Source organism: Ursus americanus, chromosome 13 (assembly GCF_024610735.1).
Source record: "Ursus americanus isolate L20-20 chromosome 13, mUrsAme1.1.p, whole genome shotgun sequence".
NCBI classification, from domain to species: Eukaryota; Metazoa; Chordata; class Mammalia; order Carnivora; family Ursidae; genus Ursus; species Ursus americanus.
The window spans coordinates 12,945,444-12,958,412 of record NC_142139.1 but is presented as its reverse complement, the minus strand read 5'-3'; the positions used below and the strand labels follow the sequence as shown (position 1 = coordinate 12,958,412).

At 36.3% G+C, this 12,969-nt stretch overlaps 1 protein-coding gene across 1 annotated transcript in view; it reads left to right on the top strand.

The window, feature by feature from the left end:
* Positions 1–106: 106 nt before the first annotated feature.
* Positions 107–12,969, top strand: part of PRSS12 (serine protease 12) — a 135,437-nt gene continuing 122,574 nt past the window's right edge. Inside the window, exon 1 of the mRNA XM_045799085.2 lies at positions 107–318. Within this exon, the coding sequence (XP_045655041.2) occupies positions 162–318 (157 nt within the window). The 5' untranslated portion in view covers positions 107–161. The remainder of the gene's footprint in view (positions 319–12,969) is intronic.

Below are 12,969 nucleotides of genomic sequence, written 5' to 3'. Positions count from 1 at the left end.
AGTCTGTGGAACACAAGATTCACCGGAATCTTCAAGCACCGGGTATGCCTTAGCCTTTTCTCAATAGGTATTTCCGGCGCGGCCAGTATTGGCTCCACCGAGCCCGGAAATCCCTCCTCCTTCTGGACGCCCGCGATTTGACGCTCCCTGGAAGGGACCCAATGAGGGATGTTGTGGCGGCGGAGCGGTCTCTGAGGCTCTTCTGTCGCCAGGATCTGCGTCTGTCAGAGCTGCTCCAGAGCGGGCCCACCTCCCGGCCTCTCGCTTGCTTTCCTTGGGGACATCAGGCTTCTTCGGTGTATCAGCACTGTTTACGAGGTGTGGACAGTTTTGTTGATTCCCTTTTCCATTAATTCCCCAGTTGCCAGTACTGACGGTTGGAAAAATTGCCGGATAGTTTTTTACTGAAAGCACAAACTCGAACCAGAGTGTTAGGTTTGAACCCTGGACTGTCCTTTACGAGATAAGTAGTCTTGGCTAGTTAATCACCTCCGTGAACCCCGGGTTTCTCATTTGTAAAATGGGAGTTATAAAAGTGCCTACCTCACAGAATTGTGAAAATTAAAATAAACAGAGCCTGGCACATAGTGTCATGGAGGTTGTTTATTAAGATTCTTGTCATTACTTACGTTTCCCTTCAGCCAGGGAACAACCCTTGCATCTGCCTGTGCTCCGCACTTCACTAGACCTTGAGAAGTTTCCTATTTAACAAAATGCCATATGGATATGGCAAATGGAAAAGTACATGGATTCTTCCCTTTAGGGAAGTGAGTGGGTGATAGTAAAATGTGGTCTTGGTTCATGTCCTAGACGTCGTGGGCTAGGGGCATTTTTGTGTTTATACATTTGTGCTTACACATTTGTCTTAGCTGGAAATAACCCTGGGATATGGAAACAGCCTACTGAAATTAGGGAGGGTGCGGATGAGCAGGGCACAGTCGTGATTCTCCTCTCTTCATAGAAAGGCAATAAAGACCTGTCTTAAGTTATTACTATTATTATCCACCACATTTGTCGTCTTATTCCAAATTCAAAGTAGCAGAAGTAGACTAAGACATCATGTTGCCTCAAGTTTAATTGGAAATTGTGGCAAGTACTTACCAACATTAGCAACAAGTCTTTATTCTTTTAGAGTGGATTTAATTTTTGAAACTTAATAAATCCTCCAGATCAAAACCAGTGACTCAGACTAGGCCAAAAGTGGGCAGGGATAGATTCTACTAATTATCATGTATTTCTCAAGAACTAGCTCTGAAAGCCAATTTCAAAGGAGTTCTAAATATACCTTGAGTAATGGCAGCACTATTTGAAGGTATGTTAACTTTGGAGGGGCTAATACTTTAAAAGACAGTACTAACTTGTGCATATGAATTAAAGTGTTTCTTTAAAAATCAGTTGCATCTCCTGCCAATCATGTAAGTTGAGTACTAATTTGAACTATTTATCAGGATAGGAATAGGCATTTGTTCATTCAAATATTTATCGAGCATTTTAAATGACAGTTACTGTGATAGACCCTGGGGTCTATCAAGTCTGTCAAAGACTAGAAACCAAGTAAGTCAGGTTTTTTTGTTTTTGTTTTTGTTTTTTTGTAGTTTACTTGTTTTTTCCCCTGGTAAAGTGCAGTGTAGGTTCTTTGCCTGTAGTCTTTGAGCCCCACACTCACCTAAACTCTGCCCTTTGATGATGATAGTTGGCCTGAGTCTACAGACTACATTTCTCAGCCTTCCTTGTAAAAAGGCTTTCTGTATGATTCTTCCAAGAAGAAACACAGGCAGAAAATCATAAGGTGGAACACAGGTAAGCTGTTGTTCTTTTCTCTCACTCTCTGCATCTGGTATCCAGGGAGGCATCTGTGCCTTTTAAAAGTCCCAGAGCCAATTGCAGCAGCCCCTCCAGTGGTCCTGCCTTCCCTTTTCCCATCCTCATGTGGCATCCCCACCAGTGAGTTTGCTCTCAGACTTTGATAATACCACCCCCATCCTCTGTTCTACTAGCTCCAGGACTGGTAGCCATTTCCAGCAATTAGGAATTTCTAATTTAATCTCACCTTCCCCTTTGGTCTTCTAGCCTTCAACACCTATGTCAACATTTCCTCATAGCAAATCTGTTTAGAATTTTTTCTAATGATTTCTGTTTTCTTGCCTGGCACCCAAACTAATGAAGATGCAAATGCGTTCTACCTAATAGCATTTACAAAACCACTGGAATCCAGTGGAAGGTTGTTACAGTTTTCACAAAGAAAGGGATATAACTCTGAAATCTGTCTCCCAACCAATGAATTATAAAACACCAGACCCCGTCAGCTCACCTGTAGAGTACTGTACATGCCAGTCAGTAACATCTGTTCATCATGGCAACACAAGGGTCACGAGGGAGTGTGTGTTGTGGGGAAAGGAGGAAGAAGATATTTGGAAAGTCTCCACATATAATCCATACTCTTTGAAAAAAACTTCACTTCAAGGTACTGATTTTAAGGAAGTAATGAGAAATCCATGTAACATTTTACGTATTTCCTCCTAAGGTCCTGGAGAATGACTTCAAAATCTATATATCTAACTGCCTATTGTGTATCTTACTACAATGTCCCTCACAATCTCAAACTTAACAGGGATATAACCTAAATTCATCATCTACCCTTGTGCTCTCAAATACATATATATATTCCACTCCTCCTGAGTTTCCTATTTCAGAGAATAGGATCAATATCCACCCATTTCCTAAATAAGAGACACTCTGTCTCTCCTTCACCCTCCACATCTACTCTGTGACTGTAGCTCTCTCCCTGACCCCAACCCTAACAGAAACCCACATGCTAGTCTTCATTTCTGCAACCACAGTCTAAGAATGATGTGTATCCTGGTTCATATCCTAATTGCCCTACTATTTTCCAGTTTATCAAATTCTTCCTAGAGATTTTTGGAATATTATAATTTTAGCATTTCCAACTCTGCTCACAATTTTTACATGTTTCCTCATCTATAGGGCAGCACTGTCCAATAGAACTTTCTATAATAATGGAAATGTGCTCCTTCACTAACCAATATAGTTGCCACTAGCCATATGTATCCACTGAGCATTTGAAACCTGGCTGGTGTACCCAAGAAACTGAATTTTTATTTGATTTTAGTTAATTAAATTTAATTAATCATATTTGGCTAGTGGCTACCATATTGGACAGCACAGGTTTAGGTTCAAGAAGGTAAAAATCTACACCACTTAGCATTATATGCTGAGCAATGCTCTGCCACCCTGCCCAGCCTAATTCTGTTCTCCTTTATAAACCCCGTCTTCCAGGCATATTAAAGTTTTTGTCTTTTTTCTTCAAACATGCCTTCTTTCTTGTATATTTTATGAAGTTATAATTAAGTAAGAGAAAAAATCTCCTAAAATAAAGAGGCTCCAAAATGACTTTTTAAAAAATACAACATTTGGTTAGTAGAACTTTTTAGGAAAGCACTAAAGGTAAAATGAATGTCAGAATCTGCTGGTAGCTTCTGCTTTCTGCCAGTGCCTTGTAAAAAACACACTCAATAAATGTCACCGATAAACATCGGTGAACCTGTTTATTTGAGCTAACTCTCTCTAAGTTAGCTGAGCTTTGTTGGAAAGATTGGTTGTGAGTAGCTGTGTTGGGGAGAAATAGGAGACTGCCGGTTAGTATTCTGCTTCTACATCATTGTTAGAAATTCGTTTATGGTTATTAGGTGCAGAAAGTTTCCAAGTCTGTATTTTTTTTTCCTGCTCATTTGCTAAGATCTGGTGCAGCTGTGGCACAAGAGAATATTTAATAAGGATTGTGTGTCAAATACATGGACTACCTAAGAAACAGGGATGAAGATTGTTTTTCTTATCACTTGTCAATACATTTTTTTAAAGGATATTGTGATTATATTAAAATATATTAAAGCATTGGTTTCCTAGAATATGAAGTAAGAAGAGATATATTTCAGAGACTATATGTCAAATGGAAATGTGTAGAAAATTGAATAAGTTTGATTTATTTGGGGAATTTGCACAAAACATCCCTTTTGTCTTTTCAAAACAACCAAAACTGAGAGGAAAGTGAGAAAAGGCAAGGTGAAAAGAGTAAAACAATACAGACTTCATAATGTCAATACATTTCACTGAATAGGTGAAGAAAGCTATTTATATGTTGGTTAATGTAATGCTAATTTGCTGTATTATTTACAGAAAATCAGTTCTGCTAGAGAGCACAGAATAGGATGGATGAATCCCGTAGGATGTGGTAAGTATAGATAATGAGAAAGCGGGTAGATTGTGAGACAAGGGCAAAGTTCATAAGATGTGCTAAAAATAGATACTAAGTAACCTGAGAGATGTAAAGCTAGATGGACTAAGTGAAATATATGATGGAACAAGCAAGAGTGTTGTTTATAGATGGAAAGGGATGGAAAGACCAAACCGTGATCATGTCTCCTCTAGGCTGACAGCCATGTTGTTGTGGGATCATTGAGCACAAAGGTCCAGAAAGAATTCTTGAGACATCTTACAGTCTCTTGTTTAAGTAGCATTGGGACAGGACCTATGGGCAGAAAGAGCTGCACTTTTGCTGTATAAAACTGGTGGTTATGTGCTTAGTGTTCAAGGGGGAGGGGATATGCAGGGCATATTAGATCATAAATGTCTTCTTCAAATTTTTACTTGTAAAATTACTTTCCCTAGATTTCTCTAGTGCTTATCATTCAGTTCGATATTAATTATTGGTAAGATTTACAGGCAGTCATGAGACCCTTTAAGAATGTGGCAACCAGCATGTATTTGATCCTTATTGAAATTATGCAGACTGTAGGTCAGCCTTCTGGGCCAGAAGTGAATATTTTTCTGCTTCTATAATTAATCAGTGTCACTGTTACATGGGCCACCCATGGTCATATTCTGGACCCAAATGTACTCTACCTAGGAATTGCTGATAATACCTATAGCTGTTGGCTATTGGCTAACTGACAAACTGAAGCTATGGCCAAGAATATTTGCCACTGCTTCTCTTTAACAGAGTAAGTGTCTATCATTGGCCCCAGGCACCTTCTCTCTGGTGACCTCCCTGCCTAAATGTCAGTCTGTCCCTAGGTCCTCAGTGAGGAAGGCTAATGCAGCAGACACACACAGAGAGAGAGAGAGCACACACATATGAACATTGCATAACTTGGGACTTATGGAGTGCAGTCCTTCCCACTTGGACCCTATCCTAAGTGTGGTAACTTACCCCATCTCTTTCTTCTTGCTTTAAAGGGATGTATGATTTGAGAATCTCTGTTTGGTCTGTGAGCCTGTGTATTCTGTGACTCCTGGGATAGCTTGGCTTATAGTGTACTTGGAGGCGACCATTGCATCAAGGTAATTTGCCATGACATCTAGAGGAAATTTAGAAAAATAACAACATGGGTTTGTAGAGCATAAGCTAAAGTAGTATAAGAAGGGGAAAGGAAGGCGGTCACAAATTGTATTTATTATATAGTAAAAGAAAAAATAGGCAAGTAAAGGACAAACCAAAAGATAAAATGTGGGAAAGATTTCTTTTTTCTAAATTGATTAGTGGAAAAGAGAAGACAAAAACAGGGTTTTGACAGTGTTGTATATATGCCATTGATAACCAATTATACTTTATTTATCACTGTGACCAAAATCACTGTGTCAGAGGTAAATACAACAAAATCCAAATGAAGGCAAATGAACTTTGAACAAGTGGACTAGTCCCAGAAATTTTTTTTTTTAAGTAAGCTCCAAGCCCAATGTGGGACTTGAACTCATGACCCTGAGATCAAGACCTGGGCTGAGATCGAGTCAGATGCTTAACTGACTGAGCCACCTGGGTGCCCCAGAAACTCTTTTTTATTCATTCTACATAGTATTGCAGTAGTTTGTGGGTTTTTTTTTAATGCTTGTTACATTTTAAAGCACTTGAACTATCAAGAAAAGAAAAAAGAGTCTTTAAAAATACTTATAATTAGGAGGAAATGCATATATTGTAGTACTTTCTATAAAAGTTTTTATTATTTCTGTACAATTTCTGAAATAGTTCCTGTAAATCAATTCCTATTTAAAAACACTAAAATTACAAGTATTTTAAAGATCTGTGAGATAAAAGACTTGCTAAGTAAAATATCCCTTTGAAATGAAAGTAATTTATTCCTAATTTATTTCTTTTATATTTTTTTTAGCAAGTCTCTGTGTCTGTATGTATTACAGAAAATGTTGCATTAAAAACTTGTCTAAGTGAAATACGTACAAGAGCATGTAGGATTTTCTCTAAGAAGATTATCAAACAATTACTTACGTAGATGAAATTGGTTCTGAAGCAAACACTTCATGGAGCTTATTTTGTGGTTTTTAAAAGAAGATGAAATTTTGGGACGTAGTTTATTTAAACTAATAGCCTCAATGCATTATGCTGTTATTTAATTTGTTTGTTTTTACAACTTAATTCTTACTTTGAAGTTGAATATTCTCTCCCTCCAGAATTTGAAATGGTAAAAACAATTAGAAAAAGAAAGTGCATTCTGTGATGAATCAAAAATAAAACCCATATTTAAAGAGTGTGGGTATAATATCATTAAGTGCTGTTTATTTTTTTAATGATCTACTTAGGATTTTAAATATATCATTTTATAACCAAAAAAATAAAAGGTAGAAGATCTGTTCTCAGAATTTACAAAGTACTACTGAACTTTATACCATTTAAAAAAATTATTATTATAAAGAAAGGCAATATCATGGAAATTTGGATAAGAAAAATACTAAAAATTATTTTTGTGACTTTATACCAAACTACCATAAAGATAGATTTAGTTGTATACATTCTTTAAAGCATGTGACATATTTTTGTTGCCATTGGAAATATTGTAATTTTTACAATATTTGGAATTAAATTTCTGAATTCCATTTTTTTTTTTTTTTGAGGGAGGGAGAGAGAGAGAGAGAGAGAGAAAGCACGCAAGCAGGGGGGAGGAACAGAGAGAGAGGGAGAGGCAGGCTCCCCACTGAGCATGGAGCCCAATGCAGGGCTCCATCCCAGGACCCTGAGATCTGGACCTGAGCCGAAGGCAGACAGACGCTTAATTGACTGAGCCACCCAGGCGCCCCTAAATTTCTGAATTCCAAAGAATTAAGTTTCAAATGAATATGAAAAGGCAATCCTAATAAAGATATTAAAAGCAAATTATGGCTAGCATGCTAAATCTGTTTCATATTATAAATGAGTGCATCCAAATGAAATCACTGGAGTCACACTTTATTCTCCATTCCCGGCATTCTCCTCTGGGCATTTATGTCAGATGACTTAGGAATGTGCAGAATTACTAGTTCCTGGCCAGTCATTGGTTATTCAGCATTCTCTCTGATTTGAATTAGCTCTATGTTTTTTTTTCTCCCATCCATTTATAGGTCATATGTACAATAAATCGAAGTATGTTGATCCTAATGAAATTTAGCAGAGAAAAACAGCTTTGGCCATTGGCCACACAAATTTGAAAATCTTTACTCAGGGGGAAAAATGGACACTTCCTCATTCTGGATAGGAGCTAGATTCTAACATAAATTTCTGAGTGTAATAGTTTTGCTATTCTACTAAAGGCTTGATCTTGCATATGGTAAAACATTTCTCTCAAGCCAAAATGTGCAGTTTCACATTTGTAGTACTATATTCCTGCTCAGTAAGTAAAATAATTCAGAAAAACTGGAAATGATATTATGAAGAAGCAACTGTCTCATATCTTTAGCTAAGTCTAGATTGGTTTTTGCTGAAAACAGATATAGTAGGAGGGAAAAGTATGTAATTCTGTACACGTGTATATACATATATGCACATATGTATATATGCAATAATATAATTTGGAAAAATTTGCTTAATATGTATAGGAAGATTACCTTATATTTAGAATACTGAATAAGCAGGACTTGTAGTGTACATTCATCAAACAAATTAATTTTTTCCATTACCCTTTCTGTGAGGCTGCTTCTTCTCTGATCCCCGGATGAAAATTATAGCAGTCTTCATGTTTTTTCTGGTCGTTCTTAGATATTAGAAAGAGTTATGTGATTAAACTTTAGTCTCAGTTTAACCATCACAATATAAGGTGATAATTTAAATCTGGCTTTTGAGTTTAAGGCTTGTCTCCTTGCCCATCTCCAGGCGAGTTGCAGGCCTGAAGCTACCAGTCCAAGAGGTAGAGAAAGGAGAGTACAGTTTTCTGCTTCTCTCTTTCACCGCAAGAATGCTCCAGCTCCATCTTGGTTAGGCCTACCGTCCCTCCCAAGGTTGGAGTGTGGGGACAGAGGGAATTTAATGGAAGTGGCTTACAAGAACAATTACAACTAAACTAGTACTGTCTTCATGATCTAGCATTGGCACTTTCTGGACTTGGTAGATGTTTAAAATAGACTCTTTTTCTCATAAGCATTTTCATGGGTTCTTCCAAGACCCACTCCACTCTCCACATGGGTTCAAGTACAAGAGCTAATTCATCTCGTCCTGCTGGTCCTTGGGTTTATTTACGTAGCTTCTTTCTGCAGGACTGTTCACCCTTCTGGGTCATGCTTTTGGGTATAACCTAAAAAGACCCCATGCTGGCTTTCTTAAGTGAGTGGTCCACATTTGGTTCATGGGAAAACCATGTTGTTTGCCCCCAGGGGACTCTGGGAGCAGTGTTTTACTACTGGAGTTCAGGAAAAGCAGAAACCCTGTTACAGAGTGACCACTCTACACAGCCACATTACCTCTTCTTATCTTTGCCCTCTGAGCAACTAGCCAGTCATTCTCTAACTTTTTGGATTTCCTGAATGAAAAATAAACACTCCCATGTCCCCCAGACCTTAAGTTCTCCCAATCTTTTCTTAAAGTCTCCTCTTTTGATTTAGGGTGAAGAGGGACTACTATCTACTTCTCTTCCTCAAGGGGAAGGGTGCTATCACAACATAACAATAGTGATTCCCAAAAGCTTTCTCCTCCAATCTCTAATTCTCAATCATTTGAGACTATTAAAGTGGGTAAAGTCATTCAGAGTATTATAGCCAACTACCCTCAACTGTTTTGTACAAGTCCTTACAGGGTGGTTATGATCTTCACTGTGGAATGTTGAATTTACTCTTTTGGGGTCCTAACCAAAACTTCACAAGTCCTGTTTTACATTAACTGAAAGATGTCCTTTTATATATGTAAATTAATTTTTTGTATATAGTAAGCATTTTGTTTTGAGATAATTATAGGCTCTCATGCAGTTGTAGGAAATAATAATACAGAGAGATCCAGTGATCCTTTACCCATTTCCCCCCAGTGGTAACATTTTGCAAAACTACATACAACGTCACAACCAGGATATTGACATTGATAGAACATTTCCATCACCATGGGGTCCCTCTTTATATTTTAATATATTTATATTAATTTATATTAATAATTGTAATTATTATTAAATTAATAATTTGTATTTATAGCAATTCCACTCCTGCCTCCTCCTCAGCTCCTGGAAACCACTAATCTGTTCTCCATTTCTATAATTTTATCATGTTGAGATTTCATTTATCAACATTTATCAAACATTTATCATGTTTGAGATTATCTTTTTACACTCAGCATGATTCTCTGGAGATTCATCCAGATTGTTGTGTGTATCAATAGTTTATTCCTTTTTTATTGCTGAGCGGTGTTCCATGATGTGGATATACCATAATTTGTTTAATCATCCTTGTGCAGTAGGATGTCTGATGATATGATTGATGAAGGACATGTAGTTTGTTTCCAGTTTCTGTTGCTACGCGTTAAGACTGCTGTAAACATTCATGTGAGGTTTTTGTGTGAATATAAGTCTTCATTCCTTTGGGGTAAATGCCTGGAATACAATTACTGTGTTGTATAGCAGTTGCATGTTTAGTTTTTAAAGAAACCGCCAAACTGTTTTCCAGAGCATCTGTATCATTTTATATTCCCACCAGAAGTGTATGAGTAATTCACTTTTCTCCACATCCTTGCTGGCATTTGACAGTGTCACTATTTATTATTTTACCCATTCTGATATATATTGTGTGTGTGGTTTATATAGCATCCTGATGAGGTATAGAACATTGTAGACACATTCTTTATTTTGAAATGAAGAAACTTTCTAATGTTACCAAAACCATATCATTGTGGTTTTTATTTGCATTTCCTTAATGAACATCGTTTCATGTGCTTATTTGCCATCCATGTATCTTTTTTGGTGAAATGTCTCTTCATGTCTCTTGCTCATGTACTAATTGGATTGTTTGTTTTATACTATTGAGTTTTGAGAGTTCTTTATATATTCTAGGTATCAGTCATTTGTTAAATATGTGATTTCAGATATTTTTTCCCAATCTATACCTTGTCTTTTTTTTCCCTCTTGCCAGAGTCTTTTACAAAGTGAAGGTTTTAATTTTGATGAAGTCTAAGTTTTATTTTTATGGATTATACTTTTGTTATAAGTAGTAGCTAACATTTTCTGTATAGAAATAAATGCATTCTCTCTTTCCTTCACCTCCCATGTCCAACCATCAGTAGTTCCTGTAAGAAACACTTCCAAAACAGAACCTAAATATGTCACTTTTCTCCATTTGTACAGCTATCTCCCAGGTTTAGATCACCATCATCATGAGAAAGTTCCCCTTTCTACTTCCTCCCCTTAATTTAAAACTGTAAATCGTATTATCTGTCTCTAACTTAAGATCCTCCAGTTTTCCATTAGGCTTAGAACAAAATCCAAACTCTACCACAGCCAGTGAGGACCTGCCACATCTGGCCCGCCTAGCTTCTGTGACCTCACCCTGGGGCACTAACCTCTGACCTCCCTTCATCTCATGTTGGTGCACTAAACTACAGCCATGCTCCCTTCTCTTTGTCCCTCAAACACAGCAAGCTTCTTCACACTTTTGGCCCTTGCATTTGCCCCCCACTGTTTGTAGGCCTAGCTTCTCCTCATTCAGGTCACTCCACAGTTCAGAGGTTAACTGCTACAAGATGCCTTCACTGATGGCCCTATTTAAGGAAGTTTGCTTTTCTCGTGTCATTTTATGTCATGACTGTTGTATTATCTTTTTTGTTGCACTTTACTGGCTGGAGTTATATGTTTAATTTGTCTCCCCCCACTCAAAGGTAATCTACCATGGCAATGCCCTTGCCTGTGCGTCACGCCTCAAACACCTAGCACATGGGGTCACTCAATTAATACTTATTAAATGTTGAACACTTCCATTTCTTTTTCAAAAAGCACGTTTCCTTTTGAGTTTTCAACTGCTGGTAAATTCAATATGTCCTCAAAAGGGACTATTTATAATATTGCTAATTACTTAAGGAATCAAAGAAGAGTTGAGTTCTGATTTCTGATCAATCTAACTCATACTACTACCAAGTCATGTCCTTTATTCAGGTTGCATGAAGTGCACAGACATAATGTAGAACAAAACATATCTCAAATGTATCTTGATTCTGACTACAAGAGAGCATACTGTTACTTTGTTTTCACAAGCTCCAAAAACTGGAAATTCCTATCCTTTGACTTTACCAGTAATTCTGTGATTTACCCTAGGCAAGTCTGAACAGGTCTTTACAGCTTAGTTATAATATAACACGAGCTTACCTCATCAAGATACTATGTTGAACAGTTTCTATTTATTACAAGTACTGTGTGATTTTTGTGTCTATATTAGTGTGGAGCACACATTTATTATATGATGGTATCAAAAGACTGCATGCCATGAAGGATGCCACATTCTTGGAGATACTAGAGGGATTATACTGCATGTGACAAATTAATTTTGGGGATTGTGTCAGAGTTAAAATAAAGATAAATTTGGAATTTAGCTAGACTGAAAAAATTGTCTCAAATAATGTTTAATTGTGTTTTTAGAATAAGACTCTTATATATCTCAGGATAGCCTCAAAACTTTAGTAGAAAATCAATGAACTATACATTATAAACTTATAAAGTTTATGTGTTTATATGAATATATAAGTATAATTTTGCAGACACATTCCTTATTTGAAATGAAAAAACTTTCTTTTATTATTAGTACTCATTTACTTGAGATCCTGTGGAACTCAACAAAATAATAGAACTGGGAAAAGAATTGTTAACTTATGTAAGATGTAACTCTGATTCTGAAAGGGTGATACTATTAATCTTTCTCAAAGAAATTGGAACTTGAAATATATAGTTTCATAAGGTGCATTGTATGGAGTTTTTGAAAGGATTTTAAAATATCAAAAGATCCTTATATTTACCTTAAAGAAATGTAATTTATTTTATGAAATAGTTATAAAAATAAAAATATAAGATTTAAAAAAAATATTTAAATTTCCCAAACCATGAAAATGACAAGCTCTGTGACTTGGATCAAGTCATTTAACTATATTATATCACAGGTTTCTCAATTCCAATTCAAAGACAAAGAAATAATTAAGTAGTTCTCAAACATTTTAGCCAAGGACCCCTTTACACTCTTAAAACTGGGGACCTTAAAGAGGTCAATGTATGTTTGTGAGGATTGTATCATTATTAACAAGATTAGAAAAATTTAAGACATTTATTCATCAAAAATGAACTATCCCATTTTATTTTAGCATAAATAATATGTTTTATGAAAAAGTAACAGTATTTTCCAAAACAAAAAAATTCTTTTGGAAAGAGTGGCATTGTTTACATTTTTTAAAAAATCTGCTTAATGTCTGGCTTAAAGGGTGGCTGGATTCTCATATTTTTTTCTGTATTCATTTTGCTATGGTAATGTTTGTTTTGGTTGAATTATATGAAGAATATCTGACCTCATGCAGATATTTGGAAAGGGATTTAAGCCTTTAAAACATAAATATTCTTTTCAGATAATTATAGGTGTTCTTCTTTATATTACATGGGAACTTGACATGTTGTAATTTCTTAAAGCTTAGCTGCTATGTGAAATCCAAAACCATAGTAATGAATTTTTTACATTGAAGAAAAT